The sequence below is a fragment of the Barbus barbus genome, assembly GCF_936440315.1.
Source record: "Barbus barbus genome assembly, chromosome: 49".
In the NCBI taxonomy this organism is placed as follows: Eukaryota; Metazoa; Chordata; class Actinopteri; order Cypriniformes; family Cyprinidae; genus Barbus; species Barbus barbus.
In genome coordinates this window covers 11,776,786-11,798,170 of record NC_136727.1, presented here as the reverse complement: position 1 = coordinate 11,798,170, position 21,385 = coordinate 11,776,786, and the positions used below count along the sequence as shown (strand labels likewise).

At 39.6% G+C, this 21,385-nt stretch overlaps 1 protein-coding gene across 1 annotated transcript; it reads left to right on the top strand.

Annotated features, from left to right (window-relative positions):
• Positions 1-9: 9 nt before the first annotated feature.
• Positions 10-20,824, top strand: LOC306867284 (unconventional myosin-Va-like; the record flags this gene model as incomplete). The annotated part of the gene is made up of 35 exons (XM_079412882.1): positions 10-96; positions 790-900; positions 1,110-1,278; positions 1,551-1,695; positions 1,941-2,097; positions 2,170-2,313; positions 2,403-2,484; positions 2,573-2,680; positions 2,761-2,873; positions 3,004-3,272; positions 3,353-3,434; positions 4,036-4,176; positions 4,262-4,387; positions 4,467-4,550; positions 4,636-4,767; positions 4,907-5,004; positions 5,083-5,169; positions 5,241-5,561; positions 5,795-5,951; positions 6,804-7,043; positions 10,927-11,136; positions 11,275-11,368; positions 11,548-11,702; positions 12,230-12,397; positions 12,487-12,587; positions 12,675-12,786; positions 12,874-12,982; positions 15,309-15,431; positions 15,513-15,664; positions 17,526-17,615; positions 17,697-17,832; positions 18,288-18,588; positions 18,668-18,842; positions 20,494-20,574; positions 20,663-20,824. The coding sequence occupies exons 1-35, from the start codon at positions 70-72 to the stop codon at positions 20,822-20,824; spliced, it is 4,962 nt and encodes a 1,653-aa protein (XP_079269008.1). The 5' UTR covers positions 10-69.
• Between the last annotated feature and the right edge of the window lie 561 nt (positions 20,825-21,385).

The window sequence follows — 21,385 nt, the reverse complement described above, 5'->3', positions numbered from 1 at the left end:
AAAAGAACAGCTGAAGTTGTAGTAAGGTCTCATTTGAGCTGTCAAAGCAGAAATTAACTTTCTGGCCAGATGGCAACCACAGAGCTCTACACAAAGGTAAGTGCGTATACTAACTTTTAGCATATATTTTTTGTAATTCTATTGGATGTCTTAATAAATATATTTTGTTCAGTGTTGTTCATAGATACAGATAGATAGATTTTGTTTAGTGTTGAGCATAGATAGATTGATTGATTTTGTTCAGTGTTGTTCATAGATACAGACACGATAGATAGATAGATAGATAGATATAGATAGATAGTGCATCTGTATTATTTTTACTGTCAGAGGAGACCGGCTGGTGTTAATGTTTAATGGTGCAGTGAGTGTATTTATGCTGATGGAGGAGAAAGAGTGTCAGTGGGGTGGGACAGGCAATTACTCAGGCACATGAGCTGGTTGTGTAACATACAGAATGTTGAATCAATTTCCTTGGTATCCATATCTTGACATAATCAAGTCTGTAGAATGCAATATCCAGTCTTGCTCCTATAAGGCCACCTTCATGCACAGTTTATCTCCAACGCACCTGCAATTAACTTTCTATTAGTCCTGAAGATCTCGAATAGCTAGTGTAGGTGCAGGAAGCACATGTACCAATTCATTCCTGAACTGTTTTTGAAATCCAGTTGAATGATGTGCCAGTACATTTAGCAAGAGATCAGGATCAAATACAAAAAACTTTGGACTTGCCACATACTGTTGATTATGATCAGTATGAATATAGTTACTGTTTTTGTTGTCTCTCAGGGGGCGTGTGTGTGGGTGCCAGACCCAGAAGCTGTGTGGGTGTCTGCCCAGCTGCTTCAAGACTACCGTCCTGGAGACCAGCACATACGAATCCAACTCACTGATGGCAGAGTATGACACTTGCATATGATTCTGATTTGAAACCATGAGCCTTTAAGAAAGAACCTGTCGTACGAACCACTAATCAAACAGTGTTCAAAACATTATAAACACTTGTTTTTCATAATTTTCAGTCCTATAGCCATTCAAGACAAAATGCCTCTTAATTTATTTATATAGTTACAAACTATTTATATGCTATTTTATTATTTTTAAATAAGGAGATGGAGTATCCAGTGTTGCCTCCAGTGGGTCTTCCTCCTCTAGGTAACCCTGATATTTTGGAGGGAGAGAATGACCTCACAGCTCTAACCTTCCTCCACGAGCCAGCAGTACTTCACAACTTGCGTGTGCGCTTTCTCGACTACAGTAGCATTTACACTTACTGTGGTGAGTTAAATTCAACAGAAAACAGTAGCAAGTTTTTACAGCCATTGGCCAATCACCTCTATTTTAATGGGTGTAAAGTTCAAAACACAGAAATTCAAATAACATCACTCATTGCTATATTGGCTACTGTAAAGAACGTTTACCAAGCACTGGGTTTATTGAAATGTAAATTATGCACAGAAAATTATGGCATATTTTTAAAGTAGATTAATTTCATTTTTAATTTCAGAGATACATTAACCTCATTTAGACAACATTCTCATATTTAATAGGGATTGTGTTGGTGGCGTTAAATCCATATGAACAGTTGCCCATTTATGGAGAGGAGGTGATCGATGCTTACAGCGGCCAAGACATGGCTGATATGGAGCCACACATTTTTTCTGTGGCTGAAGAGGCATACCGAACTATGATCAGGTAAAAAACAAGCAAATACCAAGATCAGTTCACTTACAAAATAGTAGCGTGTTTTTGGACATTTGAACCATGGTAATAGCATGGTATTCTGTGAACTACCTTGGAGAACCATTTAAATAATATTTAAATATCAAAGTACCACAGTATTACCAACACTCTACTATGATAGTACACAGTAGAGAAATTCATTCTGAATCTGTATTAAATTACTTTAACTAAAACATATGGGTTTATTATTATAACAGAGAGGAGAAAAACCAATCCATCATAATCAGTGGAGAATCAGGCTCAGGTAAAACTGTCTCTGCTAAGTTCACCATGCGTTACTTTGCTGTCGTGGGTGGTGCGGCCCAGCAGACCAGTGTGGAGGAGAAAGTGCTGGCATCAAATCCCATCATGGAGGTACTGAAACCTGATTTCTGACCTATTTGGTAAAGTAGGAGGAGGCTGTTTGTAACAATTTAATCCTTGCAGGCAATTGGTAATGCAAAAACAACCAGAAACGACAACAGCAGTCGTTTTGGAAAGTATATTGAGATAGGATTTGGACGTAAAGGGGATATAATTGGGGCAAACATGAGGACCTACTTGTTGGAGAAATCAAGAGTTGTTTTTCAGGTGCTTGCTCAGTCATATAGTTTTCATATCTCATGATTCAATGACCGAGTTCTGTTATTGAGATGAATTTTGTTTCATAACACAAACAGGCAGCTCAAGAGAGAAACTACCACATCTTCTACCAGCTTTGTGCTTCCAGGGATTTGCCAGAGCTGAGGACACACAAACTTGGTAAAGCCTAAACCTATGTCCTGAAAACATGCTTATTTGTGTTGGACATTTTTATTAAGTTACATCATGCACTACTGCATCTCCCTAGATTCTGCAGAGAACTTTCATTACACCAAACAAGGACAAGATGTGCACATTTCTGGCACAGATGATGTGGTTGAGCTAGAGCGGACAAGAAATGCATTTACTATTCTTGGTAAGCTAAAACACACATCCATATATTCCTCCAAAACAACATGGCACACTTTTTGAAAAACTTGTGGTTCACCCCCGCAGGAGTGCAACCTGACCAGCAGATGGAGATATTTCGTATACTGGCAGCTATTCTTCATCTGGGGAATATCAACATACAAGCCAGCGGTCGTGGTGGGGACCGCAGCTACATTGATGTACAAGCACCATTTCCTATTATTTTGCACATTTCTGAGTTAGATTTGATGTATAACAGGAGCAGTGCTAATTTGTTAACAAGTAGCATGTGCTAATACGGACATCATTTCTTATTCATCATACTGGCAGGCCAACGACCATTCCTTGGCCATCTTTGCCAAGCTTTTAGGGGTGGAAGGTGCTCAGATGGCCCAATGGCTATGCCACAGGCGATTGGCAGTGGGTGGGGAAATGCTTGTGAAGCCCATGACAGGTCAGCAGGCTAATGAAGCAAGGGATGCTCTGGCTAAGCATGTGTATGAGCAACTGTTCACTTGGACAGTGCAGAGGCTCAACTCATCCTTAAGAGCGCACCGGGAACAGCCCAAATCTTTCATAGGAGTTCTTGATATCTATGGGTAATATTTATTTTGTATTTAACAAAAGAAAAATGAACATGTAGGATTGTTTGGTCAATCTTTTCTTTGATCATTTATAGGTTTGAGACTTTTGACAGGAATAGTTTTGAGCAATTCTGTATTAACTACGCAAACGAGAAACTCCAACAGCAGTTCAACAGGGTAAGTTTCCAGATATTGGGACTTGGTGTACATAGGCATCTAACATCTTCTGTCTAGTAAAGAGTGACTTAGTCCTTGAAGGGTTGCTCCACCCTAGTAGGGTGACCATACGTCCTCTTTTTCCTGGACATGTCCTGGCTGGGATTTATAAATGGCCTAAAATATCTGTTTTTTCAGATTGACATTCCAATTCCTTCTCGAACACTGCGATGGGTAGATTATTGTACAATCCCTGCTATTGACGCTATTGGTCAAACTACTTTTTAGTCATTAGGTGTGTTCGACTTGAAGTGGTGATGCTCAGACCGCTTGAGCGATTAGAGAGAAGATGGCTCCTTATGAACACGCCTATTATCTCCCAACAAATATAAAACAATAGGAAAACAAAGCCAGAACCTGGACATTTTGGAAATCCTGGCCAGGACATTTCTGGGAAAAAGAGGATTATGGTCACCCTACACCCTAGTGCACATTGTACAAGTGCCTGTTCTTGGTTACACTGAGCTTTTCTGAACCTGACTTATCATTTGCTGACTTGTTGACCCAACTTTGATCATTCTGTTGTATTATATATTTGGGATATACTTTTTGTCCTCGCCAGCACGTGTTTCAGCTAGAGCAGGAGGAGTATCTGCGAGAGGAACTTCCCTGGAACCGTATTGAGTTCAGTGATAACCAGCCATGCATTGCACTCATCGAAGGTCAGCTGGGCCTACTTGATCTTCTGGATGAAGAATGCAGAGTGAGGAATCTGCATGTTGTAATCCATGCTGTAGTCCCTCTTATCATGTCCTCAAGGTGTACAACCCAATATTGCTCTGTTCTAGATGCCTAAAGGCTCAGATGAGAACTGGGCTCGGAAGCTTTATGACCAGCACCTGAACAATAACCCTCACTTTCGTAAACCACGCATGTCCAACTCTGCCTTCATCATTGTGCATTTTGCTGATAAGGTCAGAAAACATCAATTCACCAATTGATGGCACAGAACCTTTCAATGTTAGTGATATTATTGCTTACTTTTTGAATTAGGTCCAGTATGAGTGTGATGGCTTTTTAGACAAGAACCGAGACACTGTATTTGAGGAGCCCATCAATATACTGAGAGCTAGTCAGGTATTGTTTGAATAGTTCAAGTCTTGGCTGTTGAAAAATTTAGCTTTGTACTCTGTCTCCTCACGACTGTTTGTACCCTTCACAGTCAGAACTAGTTGCCGAGTTGTTTCAGAAGGAGCCAGCAGGTGGATCCCTCCCCAACTCCTCTCTTGCAAACGGGAGCATACGTTCAGGGAAGAGAGCTCACCGAGAGCACAAATTAACTGTGGGCTATCAGGTGAGCTGCTTCTCCTGGTTCCTGTCTAAAGAAAACTCTTGATTAACCAGTCATGCTCAAGTCCATCTAAAGGTATTCTTTGACTCTTTAGGTCTTAGATTTCCACCTTTTCTTACATATTCTGTCTTTGTGTGTCTAGTTTCGTCAATCCCTGCAACTTTTGATGGACACCTTGAACAGCACCACACCACATTATGTCCGCTGCATAAAGTCCAATGACCTCAAAAAGCCATTTCTGTAAGAGAATAAATAAAATGTCATTTGTGTTCATGTCTATTTGAGTTTGAGTAACCTTTTCTCGTCTCTCTATATCAGATTTGATCCCAAGCGAGCAGTGCAGCAATTGCGAGCATGTGGAGTCTTGGAGACCATCCGAATCAGTGCCGCAGGCTACCCCTCCAGGCAAGCACTCTTCAATAGGTCTCTCAATTCAGTTCCCTCTTCCATCCCTGACTCTCTCATCTGTATTCCAGGTGGACATACGAGGAATTCTGTACTCGTTATCAGGTGCTGCTACGTGGTTCTGTTTCTAAAGATGATATGCGCCGTTCCTGCCAGAGTGCCCTTCCTGATCTCATCCCTGATCCAGAGCAGTACTGCTTTGGCAAGACCAAGGTCTTCTTCCGAGCCGGACAGGTTGCAGTACTGGAGAAGCTGAGAGGGGATCGGCTTCATGCGGCAGGAGTTTTGATCCAAAGCTGGGTGAGAAGATGGCTGCAGCGTAGGCATTATCACCAGCTCCGGTGGGCCACCTTCATCCTGCAGCGGTACATCAGAGGAACCCTGGCCCGAAGGTGGGTTAGTGTGTTACCTAGAGAGCATTCTATGAACTGGAGGCTTTTAAGGTCCTATTCTGGGGTGCGTTTCCCAAAAACAACTATGGTCGCAAGTTCCGTCGTTACCAATAGTTCAATGGAACTAATGACCATAGTTAGCTAACAATGTTTTTGGGAAACGCACCCCAGGTTGAGTAGTTTTTCTAATGGGTGTTTTTGTATATTTGTGACTATAATTACCTAACCATTAGGCTGGCGTGGAGCCTCCGTTACACACGTGCAGCTTTAATCATCCAGAAAACATACCGCATGCTGGCTGTGCGACAGCTTTATCTCACCATCAGAGAGGCCACCATCAAAATCCAGGCCTTCATCAGAGGCACTCAGGCTCGTCGGATTTATAGACAGGTAAAGTGCTTCATGTGTCTCTGGGTATAGTTATAAAACTACAAATAAAGTTACAGGTACATTTCCCAGAATGTTCGACCGTACACCTAAATCCTGAAAAAATAGCCAAAGATTTACTTGATTCTAGTCTTTTGGTTTACTTTACAATCTTGAAGTTCTAAAGGCCTATTCATACCAAGGGTGATAACTATAAAGATAATGATAAAGATATAGTTCTAAAAATCATTCTCAATATTAAAGAATAGCAGAGTCCACACCACCGCTATAACGCTATAAACGCACTGATGAACAATAAAAACATTGACACCCAATCGGAATCAATCCTGCTATCATGTGCTTGAGAATTTAAAACGGCAGATGTGAATGTGCTTAGAATAAACAGATGATATTGTCTGCTGGTGTGGATGTTAATATAGTTATCTGTAGTTATTATTCTTGGTGTGAACAGGCCTTAACAACTTTCAAGCAGCCTAATGCATCTCAATGCAGCATCTCTATTTTAAAATGCCAGGCAAAAGCAGTTGACTAATGTGTGTGTGTGTGTGTGTTTTTCGAGTACTATTAGGTCTATGCTAAAAAGGCTTTATTGTTCTGTTGCATTTTCCCTTTTCCCATCATCCGCTTGGGCATAAATAATTAATATGGTTGCATTGATTCACCCTTTGCCAGTTTTATTTATATTGTTTTGTCATGTTCAGTAACTTTGTGTTGTCAGAGTAAGTTTGTTTCACTTTAAATTTATCAGTTGAGCGTTACCCTTTTCATGTGTCAGGTGTATGAGTGTTGAATGTTGTTGTCTAATTTTAAGCATTATTACTTTACCGTGCAATTTGTTTTATAAATCTCTCTCAGATGCTGACAGAACGGGCGGCGGTGTTCTTGCAGGCACGGGTGCGAGGCTGGCTGGCCCGGGGCAGTTTCCGATGCATCAGAGCAGCAGTGGTGCTCCTGCAGTGCTGCGTGCGCAGGCGAGCAGCGCGGAAAGAGCTGTTGTGCCTGCGTGCTGAGGCTCGATCGGTGGAGAAATACAGAGAACTCAATAAAGGCATGGAAGTCAAACTCATGCAGCTGCAGCTCCGAGCTGACCAACAGGTGAAAGCATCGGTGTTTAGTTGAGATGTTCACAATTCTGTAATCCCTTTATTAAAATTAATAATGGTTTTACTGTAGTAAAAGTGTAGTAGCCTAACCATAACTGTGTCCCAATGTGCATACTATCCACCCTAAATAGTATTGAAAATTACTTTTATCTCATAGAATTTATGAGAATTTTTTGGCGTGTTGATTGCAATTTGTATAACCACAGTTTTACTACATTACATACCTTGGTTAAACTATGGTTAGTGTAGCAAAATGGTTTATCTATAGTAACCATGTTTTTGTGGTTTTATTTGTACGAAAACCATAGTTAATTTTCCTTAGAGAGTGTTTTTTTTTATTTAATTTAATAAATATCACCTTTTTCTTTAACTACTTGTCATGATGTAAGTAATGTTTGGTTTTGGGAAAAGTTACTTTTAAAAGTAATGCATTAGAATATTGTTTTACTCCCTTAAAAAGTAACTAATTGCATTACTTTACTTTTTATGGAAAGTAATGCTTTACCATACGTTTGCATTACTTTTTCTCATCTGGGCTGGGCTTGATTGTTTGTTTTAATGTGAAAACATCTTGGTTACGTATGTAACCTTGGTTCCCTGATTAGGGAAGGAGATGCTGCGATGACGTCATCGCTTTGGGAACATCCTCGGTGTGACGAATGTCTGAAGCCCTTATACCATCATGCCAATTTCATTGGCCAAGTAGCGCTTAACACCGCCCCCACGCATACATATGCTATATCAGCGTGACAGAGACTCATGCTATCTGACCCCGAGCGGGGGAGAAAGCCTCTAAGACCACTTGCTGAAAGTGAAATTAGTTCGAAGCGACCTTAGGAACGTAGTCAGGCCAAGGTCGCAGTAAACATTTACCAGCCCTGGGTCCATACATGATGGGCTGATGGAAAGAGCCTGTAAATCCCCTACTCTCTTAAGGGAGGATAAAGCCATCAAGCGAACCGTCTTGAGGGTCAACAACTTTTCTGACACTGACTCTAACAGCTCAAAGGGATGGCCTGACAGACCCTCCAAAACGAGAGATCCCAAGAAGGAACTTGTGCGGGGCGGAAAGGCCTAACTGTGCGTTCACACCAGACGCGACTTGCGTAGTTGGACGCTTGAACATTTTAGTTTACTCGCTTCATTCGCGTGTGAAATTCACTTCACAACAGACACAAATTCGCGTCAGGGAGGGGCTTCTGCCAGGCGGCTCCAGTCTCGTTGCGAAATGGTTGACATATAAATAACAATTTTTTTACTATACTATTGTGAGTGTATTTGCAATAGGATATAATAGCTCAGGGTGTCCATATACACCGACGATTATTTTTGTCCTCCATTGTTGTTTCGGATTTCGTAATCACGTCACTACTAGAGCAAGCTCCTGATTGGTTAACGCTGCGCGAATATCCGCCAAAGTTCAGATTTTTCAACTTGCGCGAATCGCGCCGCAGGATGTCTATTCGCCTCTTTGCATTGACTTAACATGTAAATCACTCGCGCTTAACGCTTCATTCGCGTCTGGTGTGAACGCACCATAAGCTGTCTCGAAACCTACAGAAAACGGGAGACCATGAAATGACGACCCACTGAAACACCTCCTACAGGAGCATGTCCCGCAGATATGGCAGCTACATGCACCTTGAGAGTAGCGGGGGCCACTCCCTTAGAAAAACGACTCTGAAGAAACTCCAGCACTGAACCTATGAGGCAATGAACTGGGTCCAGAATACATTGCCTACACCATGAGGCACAGAGTCTCCACTTGAAAGCATATAAGCGTCTTGTGGCGGGAGCTCTAGAGTTCATAATTGTGTCGGTAGTCTCAGCCGAGAGACCGGAGCACATTAACGTATTCCGCTCAGGGGCCACACCCATAACTCCCATAATTCCGGCCGAGGATGCCAAATCGTGCCCCGAGCTTGTGTCAACAGATCATTTGCCTGAGGGGAACCTCCCAAGGAGGGCCTACCAACAAAACTGACCAGGTTCGAAAACCATGACTAGGTGGGCCACCACGGGGCCACTAATAGCAGGTGCTCCACTCTGTTTGATTGTACTCTGAGCAGAACAACTGGGAGCAGCCGGATAGGGGGAAAAGCATACAGACTTGTTCGGGGCCATCTGTGTGCCAGAGCATCCAGACCTAGAGGCGACGGGGGAGACAGGGAAAACCAGAGCGGGCAGCGCGTAGTGGTGCTCGAAACAAACAGATGCACTTCCGCTTGGCCGAACCTCTGCCATACGAGATTCACCACCTGGGGGTGTCATCTCCTTTCCCCGTTCTCCAGGCTCTGTCTCAAGTTCAGGTGACCTGAGACATGAACTGCTCTGATCGACAGGAATTTGGTTTGAGCTCAAAGAAGAACACTCCTCGCCAGCCTGTACGGGGGGTGAGAATGTAATCCTCCTTGACGATTCAGGTAAGAATCTACAGGCATGTTGTCTGTCCTGACTAGTACATGACAGCCTTCAACTGTGGTAAGAACTGTCTGAGAGCCAGGAAGACTGCCAGTAGTTCCAAACAATGGAACTATGTGCCAGCTCCGAAGTTCTTCTGCCCAAGCTCCACAGACTGGACGTCCCGGACTGCTGTTTTGCGACGAGAACATGTTCCTAACGGGACTAATTCCTGAAGCAACTGGGATCTCTTCCAAGGCTTTAGAGCACGAAATCCTCTGTGTGTCACCGTAATTCTGCGAAGCGGATGACAATGAGGTGAAATGTTATGGCTCTTGGTCCACCACTGAAATGGTCCAAATCCAATCCAAGTCCGAATCCAAAAAGTCTCTCGTTATAGAAGCTGTTTCTATCTATTTCCACCTCTCATAGAACAAGGGATAGATTCAATTCCAATCACTTTAAGGGAACTTTCAGTGACATGACCCACCTCATTGTAATGTGTCGCCATTGGATACAACATATTTTTCACACGAATAGCATATTTGTGTTCCGCCACTCTTAAGTCTAAAAGTGAGCGTCTAAAAACAGTGCACGAACAAGAGTTGGAAGCATAAGCGCCAATCAAATGAACGTGTCTGTGCAGCACAGCAGGTGACGTTAGAGAGAGAGGGGAGAACCCCACTTGTTTCAACTGGACTCAGAGCGGAGCAGAAGGAAATAATCGGGCAACTTTTTTTCAGTTAAAAAGGATGGCAGTATAAAAAGTATGGCTTAGAACACAAGAATCTCTTTCCGATGGGCAACAGAAGATTCGCTTCCTGAAGGAATTGGAATCTGATGAAATAGCGCGCGGCACGCTGATATGATATGATACGCTCATACGGTACATATGCGTGGGGGTGGTGCTAAACGCTATTTGGTCAGTGAAATTGGTGTGATGGTATAAGGGCTTCAGACATTCGTCACACCGAGGATGTTCCCAAAGCGATGACGTCATCGTAGCATTGAAGTGAACCTATGAAAGTGAACTCTGTTTTTGGAAAATGTAAAAGCGTTTTCACACCAAAAGTGAAATGAATAAGCCTCAGGCTAAAGGAAATATAAATTCACATCTTTACAGTAGAGGGTGCAACTCTAAACTTTCAGTTGTGCTGCCATTCTTGATTGCATGAAGAATAGGATGCAGGAGAAGAAAACTCAACACTCTTAAGCAATAAAACCCCCCACAAATGTTATGTTTATGTATAGTCATTTTTGCTTATTATGGTTGAATTGGTTCATCCATTAATTCAGTATTTTTCGTCCAGTAGACATTTTCTTGTAAATTAAAAAGTTATGTTCCTTTACTAGTTACTTGAAAAAGTAATCCGATTACATAACTCCCTTACTTTTAATGCATTTCCTCAACACTGGCAATATTCATATTGTTAAATAATGTTGTATATTGTGAATCATGTGTTTTCTTCTCTCAGGCGAGAGAGAGTGCGTCTCTGAGGGAGACTCTTCAGGCCGAGCGAGAAGCTCACAGCTGTGAGCTGGAACAGCTGCGGTCCAGCCTCCTCAAACTCCAGATCCAGCTGCAGGAGAAAGCAAATACTGCTCCTTCACTCACAGACAAACAGGAGGAGGACAGGAGGAGAGCTGAGGAGAAAGCCAATCAAGAGATCCACCAGCTTACTCAAGTGAGCCATGATGTGTCACATATTATATATGGTTAACATCAGCCACTTTATTTTACTTAAACAACTTTCTTTTCTTGCAAGGCAGCTGGTTCCGTTGATATGTGCTAGTTTTGTTTGTTTACTCCCTGTTTACTCTAGGAAATCCAAGCTCTCCGAGTTGAGAGAGATTCTTTGGAGAAAGAGAGGGATGATCTGGCCATTCGTTTACAGGATCAGGAAAAAGCTCTGGAGGGTGAATCATGTGTCTGCCATAGTGTCATTTTCACCATCTCAACTCATGTATTGTTTAATAAATGAATGAGATGGCTGACTAAGTCTAATTTGAATGAATTTAAAGACACAATAAATATGAAAATAGTATAAACCTAGAGTAAACACTAATGAAAGTGCTTGTCCGTATGTATGTTTCAGAGAACCATCAACGGACTGTGTATCAGGCAGATGCATCAGTGCGAGCAGAGCTGGAAGAGGAGAGGAGGAGATACCAGAGTTTACTGAGAGAATTCACAAGACTAGAGCAAAGATACGACAACCTGAGGGATATGAGCTTATTTACAACCAATGAGGTACATCTGTATTGAAAATGATCCTTCAAGAAAAAGTTTCCATATCACATACCTCCTCATATAGGAAATTTGAATTCAACATCCCCATTTTTTTTTATTTTTTTTTTGTGGGTCATGTATTGTTGTCTCTTCTCTGAAATAAAATACAATTTCAAATTATGATAGCATATACATTTGTAATTATAATAATTAATTCGTCTAGTATTATTTTGTGTGTATATATATATATATATATATATATATATATATATATATATATATATATATATATATATATATATATATATATATATTTAAACACTAATTTAAAAAGAAATCTATAATAGTATCTCAGTGATACTAAAATAACACTGCCCTGTACATGTACAAATCTGAAAAAATGACATTATATAGTAATTAAAAAGATATTTGAATGTAGTAATAATGATCTGTTATGCAATATAAAATGTTATATTTGTTTACCGCTTTTAGTAAGTGTTAAAATTATATTTAATCCTTACTGAATGTAAGAATATATGTGTGTTCAGCGTTCACGTGGACACAGGCGAACAGATTCGACTGTATCTTTGGAGCCTCCTTCACCTGTCACCACACCGTTCTCCAGCTCGCCCGTCTTCCCTTCACCGGAGGAGGTCAGGAGGATCAGTGTGACGTCGCCCACTGACAGGAGACCCTGGAGAGATGAGCAACCTCTGGTTAGTGTTTCAATCAAAACTAAACGTGTCTCTCACTGTATGAAAAATAAAAATTGTATTAATGAAAACAGGAATGCTTACCCCTGCAGAACATTTTGATGGAGGACATGAGCATTGCAAAAGACACTGCTGAAAGTATGAAGGGGGAGGATCTCAGATATGCTTACGATGCTGTACGGGTGGCCAACAAGTCAGTTTCCTTCTGATCACCTCACGTACATCAGATTGATACGCTAGAAGTCATAAATGTTATACGCATTACTTTGTACGTTTTCAGGTTCCTAGAGAGGCAGCTGTTGTCTCAGAGAGCACAGTGGGAGCAGGAGATAACAGATCTCAGGATGAAGCAGGCTCAAGACAGAGATACACCTGGAGATCCTGAGATATATGTACCTGTTCCATCAAGAACTTACCATTTATTGTTCTTTGTAATTTGTTAATTTGTCATTTTTACTTCTTTATGTGTGTTTATGAAGGACCTAACAGAGCAGGTGGTGGTTCGAGAGCAGGAATGCATCCGGTTGCGACGGGAACTTAAGGAACTGAAACACACCATGAGCCTCAGGAGAATCCTGTCTTACGCAGGTCTGTGTAGGTCCATAAAGTATTTGGAAACCCAAACTACACTTGTAAAAATAAAGGTGATGCCACAGAGGAACCCTTTTTGTGTTTCCAAAAGAACCTTTCAGTAAACACTTCTTAATAGAACCATTTTTTAATTGGTGTGAAGAACATATAAAAAAATCTAACAAACTTTTTTCCATTAGAAGGAATGTTTTTTGGAATGGGAAGTTTCCATAGATGGTAAAGGTTCTTCATGGAGCCATAGATGCTAATAAAGAACTTTATTTTTAAGATTGTACCTTTTTAAAAGTTTGGGGTTGGTACGATTTTTTTAAAGATTTTGAAAGAAGTCTCTTATGCACACCAAAGCTGCATTGATTTGATCAAAAATACAGTAAAAATAGTAATATTGTGAAATATTATTACAATTTAAAATAACTTTTTTCTGTTTGAATATATGTAAAAATTTAATTTATTCCTGTAATGGAAAGCTAATGTTTTTGCGTCATTACTGCAGTCTTCAGTGTCACATGATCTTTCAAAAATCATTCTAATATGCTGATTTGCTGCTCAAGACACATTTCATATTGTTATTAATGATAAAATCAGTTTTGCTGCTTAATATTGTTGTGGAACCCATTATGCATTTTTTTTCCAGAATTCATAGGAAGCTCAAAAGGAACAGCATTTTTTTAAATAGAAATATTTTGTATCATTATAAGTGTCTTTACTGTCACTTTTGATCAATTGAATGTATCCTTGCTTAATAAACGTATACATTTTTTACATTTACATTTATTAATTTAACAGACGCTTTTATCCAAAGCAACTTACAATTGGGGAATACATCAAGCGATTCATCTTAAAGAGGCAAATAGACATAGGAAGTGCTCGTAATACCAAGTTTCAAGCATTGCTCAAATAAGTAAAAGCTAGACAGGGAAAGAAAAAAGAAAATATATATATATATATATATTTATTTTAGGATGAAGTCAGATAGTGACGAAAGAGATAAGTTTACAGCTGTCGCTTGAAAATTGTCAGGGAATCAGCATTCCGGATAGAGGTAGGAAGATCATTCTACCAACCAGGAACGGTGAACGAGAATGTTCTGGAAAGTGATTTTGTGCCTCTCTGTGATGGCACCACGAGGCGTCGCTCATTAGTGGATCTCAGACATCTGGAGGGAATGTGGATTTGTAAAAGTGAGTGAAAGTAGGAGGGTGCTGAGCCTGTGGCTGTTCTATATGCAAGCATCAGTGTCTTGAACTTGATGAGAGCCATAACAGCCAGTGCAGGGAGATAAAGATGTGACAGACCAGTCGTGCCGCTGCATTCTGAATCATTTGTAAAGGTTTGATTGTGCATGATGGAAGTCCAGCTAGAAGAGTATTGCAGTAGTCCAGCCTAGAAATGACAAGGGCCTGGACAAGAAGTTAGTTGTGCAGCATGCTCCGTTAGGAAGGGCCTGATCTTTCTGATGTTGTGCAATGCAAAACTGCAAGATCAAGCAGTTCTTGCAATGTGGTCTTTGAAAGTCAGCTGGTCATCAAAGATTACACCCAGATTTCTGACCGAACTTGATGGGGTAATTGTTGATGAACCTATCTGTATGGTGAAGTCATGCTGTAGAGTTGGAGTGGCAGGGAAGACAAGAAGCTCAGTCTTTGCCAGGTTGAGCTGTGATGTTCTTTCATCCATACCGAGATGTCCGCCAGGCAGCCTGAGATCTGTGCAGCTACTTTTGGATCATCTGGTTGAAATGAGAGATTGAGCTGCATGTCATCAGCATAGCAATGTTAGGAGAAACCATGTGCTTGTATGATGAGACCCAGTGATGTAGTGTATGTGGAGAAGAGGAGTGGTCCAAGAACTGATCCCTGAGGAACTCCAGTGACCAGTTGGTGTGCTTTGGATACCCCAAAGATTGTGGAGATTGTGAGTGCTTGGAGAAGGTGTGAGGAAATAGGGTCTAGTGGGCATGTTGTAGGATGGCTGGAGAGGAGAAATTTGGATACTTCTGCCTCAGTGAGGGGACAGAAGGAGAAGAGGGAAGTTTTAGCACTAGATGTGGTTGGTTTGAGTTCCTGTGTGTGTGTAGCTGAGAATTAGAGAATGGAGCATTTTTTCCTATAAAAAACAAACAAACAAATACTGTTTGAACTTTAAAATATCTGAATGCCATTACTGTTTATAATAAAATAATCAAATACATTTTTTTGTATTTTAATGAAAAGTAGCACAAACACACTTCACAAATGCAGCAAACATTTCACAAAAGAAGTTTGTTATACGTTTCAAATCATGATACTATAGATATAATATTGAAAATGTATTTAATGCTCAGGTGTAGCCATAGCTGCGTCCCAGGACCCAACATCTCCTGCTCCTCAGAAGAGCCAGATGCTCACCGGACTACTGGAGTGCAGGAAGAAAGATGAGAGCAAGCTGATCAAACACCTCATAACAGGTCAGCAACACACAATACTTAGAGTTTAGTTTTGAGACTGTAATTAATACGGACTGAGAGGACTGAATGTTTCTCTGACAGATGTGAGGGTGGAGGGCGTCTTGTCTTTGCCCCCTGGACTGGTGGCTCGGGTTCTGTTTCTGTGTGTACGGCAGGCGGATTGCAGTGGCGATCAGACGCGTGTGAAGGGGCTCTGCAGCTCTGCTGTGAGCGCCATTAAAACTGCCCTGAAGGTGAACGGCTAACTATGATTTAACTAGCATTTATATCTTTAGCATTTATCACAGTGTGCCACAAATAATTCATTTCAACTCATCCACAGTTTGTATGTATTTATTCATAAAAAAAAAGCAAAAATGGGAATTACAATAAGAAACTGGAAGTGTATGGAGCCAGTTTTAAAGGGTTTAAAGCAGTGGTCTCAAACTCAATTCCTGGAGGGCCACAGCTCTGCAGAGTTTAGCTCCAACCAGTTCCAAATCACACCTGCTTGGAGGTTTCTAGTAATCCTGAAGACCTTGATTAACTGGATCAGTTGTGTTTGATTAGGGTTGGAGCTAAACTGTGCAGAGCTGTGACCCTCCAGGAATTGAGTTTGAGACCAATGGTTTAAAGGGATAGTTCACCCAAAAATGAAAATTCTGTCATTAATTACTCACCCTCATCTAACATCATGATGCATGCGCTTGCTTCCGCTTCATGTAAACAACACATGTACATGGCGCTACTGCTTGCATTAACACACACATGCATTGTTTACATGAAGCGGAATGAAGTGCATGCGCCGTGATACTCTCCACAATGCCGGCGTGCTCTCGGATTTCATCAACATTATCTCAGTTTGTGTTCTGAAGATGAATGAAGGTCTTACAGGTTTGGAACGACACAAGGGTAATGACTGAATTTTCATTTTTGGGTGAACTATCCCTTTAAAAGCAGAAATGTGAAGCTTAGATACACAGCTGAAAGAATTAATGTGTTCATTTCTGTTTAAATCATAATTTATACAGTCACCTTATTGTTTATGAGATACCTTAAAGGTTAAGTTGTAAAATTCAGATGAATTAAAGTCCAAAATTAAAGAGATAGTTCACCCAAAAATGAAAATTAACCCATGATTTACTCGGCCTCAAGCCATTTTAGGTCTATATGACTTTCTTCTTTCAGATTAATACAATCGTAAAATAATGTCCTGGCTCTTCCAAGCTTTATAATGGCAGTGAATAGGGGTTGAGATTTTGAAGCCCCAAAAAGTGCATACATCCATCATAAAAAGTGCTCCACATGGCTTCAGGGGTTAATAAAGCCTTCTCAAGTGAAACGATGCGTTTGTGTAAGAAAAATATCCATATTTTAAACTTTATAAACCGTAATCTCTAGCTTCCGCTAACTGTCGTATGCATGTTCACGAGCGTTCCAGCATATGATGTAGGATGTAGATGAACGTGGAAGTGCAGAGGACAGAGCAAAAAAAAAACACCGGTCGTGAATTAGAAGCACAAAACGAGGATGTGTAAAGACAAATGCTGGAGGATTATGATATAAGCCAAGAGGAGACTGGTTTTCCTTTGCTGTAAACAAAACTTGGTTCTCACAAGACTAGCATATTCTCACCGGAGCTTATGTTCCACCTCCGTCATCTGCTGGAACAACACTCTCTCATGAACATGTGTATGACAGTTAGCAGAAGCTGGATCTTACTGTTTATAAAATTTTAAATATGGATATTTTTCATACACAAATGCATCACTTCGCTTTATTAACCCCTGGACCCTTGTGGAGCACTTTTTATGATGGATGGATGCAGTTTTTTGGCCTTCAAAATCTCGACCACCACTCACTGCCATTATAAAGGTGGAAAGAGCCAGAGCATTTTTAATATAACTCCGATTGTATTTGTCTGAAGAAGAAAGTCATATACTCCTAGGATGGCTTGAGGGAGAGTAAACCATGGGCTAATTTTTATTTTTTGGGTAAACTATCCCTTTAAGAATGTGTAAAGCCAGAACAAATTTTCATCTGCATCTGGGAAACATGAAACATGTGAATAGAGCAGATTTTAAGACATTAATGGTTGTGTGATTCATTTTGTAGAAACACGGCAATGATCTGGACGTGACTGCTGTGTGGCTGAAGAACGCTTACCTGCTCAAAGACCTGCTGTACCAGCACTCTCCCCGACAGGTCACACATCTCAGCTTCAGCAGTTACTTCATTTCTTATGCAGAAATGACTTCAAATCAAAATATGCCTCTTCTCCTGCAGGATGTGAGGGGCTCAGAGGAGCTGGTTCCTCTGGTGACGGATGTGCAGGACTCTGTCCGGGCGCTCAGTGATCTGTGTATTCAGGCCTATCAGCAGCTGCTGTCCATCTCTGAGAGTCGCCTGCAACCCATCATCGGTACAGTTATACATACACAAAGACCTTTCTTACACAGCTGCCAATGACCTTGTAGTATGTATGTGTGTGTGAATATATATATACACTGTATATATGTATGACTTCTTGATTTATAGTTATATATATTCTCATTTTCTCTGGATTTATATTTACATTTACATTTAGTCATTTAGTACATGTATAATATAATAAATTACTTGTACATATTTTTATGTCATTTATGTGTAATTTATTATTTATTGTAATTTATATATTTTTATATTTATAATTATATTAAATGTAAGTTATATACACACATATGTATGTATATATACACATGATTGTAATATATGTATATATACATATAAATTTATATATATACTGTGTGTATGTATGTATATATCATTATTATTAATTTATATACATATAATAAAATATAACATATATGTGGTTGTGTACCCTTCTCTTGACTTTAGTCCCAGCAATGCTTGAAAGTGAGACCATTCCTGGTCTGGCTGGATCATCAGTAAAGCTGAGTGCCGGTCGTAAACGTGCGGGATCGGACCCCCGACTTCCAGCCAGTACAGAGGGAGCGACTATGTCAGCGGTCCTGAGGGAACTGTCAGCGCTGCACACAGCCCTGTCCCGTCAGGATCTGCCCTCGGCCCTGCAGGAGCAAGCCTTCCATCAGCTCATGTACCTGCTGGCCGCCTCCACCCTAAACAGCCTGCTGCTGCGCAAGGACATGTGCTGCTGGAACCGCGGCCTGCAGATCAGGTCAGAACTGCTCTCGCTTCGCCTGCTTAGACATCTGCTTCAGTGCTTTGAACTGAATAGTTATATGCGTATATTGTAGGTATAATGTGAGTTTACTGGAGGAGTGGCTGCGCAGTCGTTCGCTGCAGACAGGGGGCGCTGTGACCCCGCTGGAGCCACTCATACAGGCAGCACAGCTTCTTCAAATGAGTAAGAAGACTGAAGCCGATGGACAAGCCATGGTCCAAGCCTGCAATGAACTATCCAACCAGCAGGTGGCGTACCTGTTTTTAAAGTTACATGTCAGGCAAAACAAATATATATATTTTTACATTATATAAATTGTGTATACATAATTTTAATATATATGTATGGATTTATTATATTTGTATAGTAGAATAATTTTTTGTCTTAAGCTTTAGTTTATAATATATATATTATATAATTCATAACCTTCATTATAATATATTTATAAACGTATATAATATAATATACACAGCTTGTTGAAAAATACAATACACACATATAATAAAAAAACTTTATCCTTTATCCTAAATTAATTTATTTTAAATATACACATTTGTAATTTTACTTTTTAATTAAATATAAATAAAATTAATAATAATACATTTACATTTAAATTATATATGGAATTGATATATTAATTATTTTAAGTTCATCAGACCATTGAATATTATTTCTAACAGTCTGAGGGTCTTTTAGGTGCTTTTTTGTGTGCAAATTTTAAGTGTTTTCATGTGTCTTCACTGAAGAGAGGATGGATTTTGGCCACACTGCCATAAAGCCCAGATCAGTGGAGTGTTGCAGGGATATTTCTCCTATCTCATATGATCATGGAGCTCAACTAGAGTGACCATCAGGTTCTTGGTCACCATTCTAACCAAAGCCCTTCTCCATGAATTGCTCAGTTTGGCCAGCTCTAGGAAGAGTCCTGGTTGTTTCAAACTTCTTCCATTAAGGGTAACAGAGACTACATGCTTCTGTGACCCTTCAATGAAGCAGAATTTTTTTTCTGAACTCTTCCCCAGATGTGTGGCTTGACGCAAACCTTCTGAGCTCTACAGGCAGTTCTTTTGACCCCAGGGCTTGGTTTTTGCTCTGATATGCATTGCTAGCTGTTGGACCTTTTAAGATGTGTGTGCCTTTCCAAATCATACGCATTCAATTGAATTTGCCACAGGTTAGCTTCACTCGAAGTGTAGTAACATCTATAAGCAATATGAATGCTCCTGAGCTAAGTTCCAACTGTCCCAGATAAGGGTATGAATATTTATGCAATGGAATCATTTAAGTTTTATTATTTATAATAAATGTGCAAAGATGTTAAAAACACCTGTTTCAAAGATGTAGATAAAAGTAATTTAAAGCAGTTTAATAAGGCAGCAACATAAAACGTGAAAAAAAATGAAGGGGTATGAATACTTTCGCAAGGCACTGTATATAATACAATATATCATAATGCAATATAAAATATATAATATACTTAACACATGAAAATACAATATACAAATATAAAAAATATTTTAAAAAACATACTTCATCCTAAAATTTAAATACATTTGTAATTTTATTTTCTATTAACAACACACGATACATAATATAAATAGAATTATAATTTGACACTATCTTTTATCCTAAATTAATTTTAAATATACACATTTGTAATTTTATTTTGTTAACAATTATATAATATAGATATAATTTGTGTATGTATAATTTATTACGTAAATGTATTCGAATTAAATTATATTAAATGTTAATTATATACACATATAGGTGTGTGTATGTATATGTACAAAATTTTATTTCAATTTTAATTTATATACATGTTCAATATATATGTTATATAAACACAATTTTATGTTGGCATGCTAATTGTATTTGTATTTTAAATGTATGTTGAAGGTGGTGAAGATTTTAAGCCTCTATACACCTCAGAGTGACCTTGAAGAGAGAGTAACGCTCAATTTCATCCGTATAGTGCAGGTAAGAGCAAAAGCATTCAATTCTAAAACAATATTATAGCAGGGTTTTGTCGAGCAGTGATAGCTCTGCTTTTCTGTGGGATTCCCAGGGGCTGCTGAAGGGGCGTTCTGAGGGACAACCTCCACAGCTTCTTATGGATGTCAGACGGGTATTCCCTGTCACGTTCCCTTATCTGCCTCCACCACAAGTCAGTGCCACCCAGCTGGAAATCCCAGAGTCCTTCAAGATATCCTTCCTACGCAGAGTCTGAATGTGGGTGTTCCTTTGCCTCCTGAAATGCTATTTTTTTTTTTTTTTTTTGCCTTTGTTGCCTTGCAACATCACTTTAAAAAGTTATCTGGGCATTTTGTGTATGGCATACTAATTTTAGACACATTCTAAATGAAAAATTATGTAAGCTTTAAAAACACCAATTTGAAATGTTAAGATTTTAAATGTACATTTCTGGCCATTTCTTTGCCTTGATGAACCTTCCTCATTTTTTTTTTTAATATAATTTGTCATTTAAGAAATATAACTATTTATAAATATATACAATTTAAACCATATTTAATAGAAACCAACAAAAAATCCATTACACGTTGCATTTTTTTTTTTTACCATTTATTGGAAGTAAAAACAAACCTAGGCTGGCATCTGTTTTACCTCCATCCCCGATAAGAACGATCATATTTAGAAAAACGAAAATTAGAAACATCTTTGTATAAAAAAATCTCTCATGCTAGTAACTCTGTACCACTACACATCAGTAATACATATTTATATATATTCACAAGCCTTCCAAAAATAGAAAATAATACCCAAATATCAA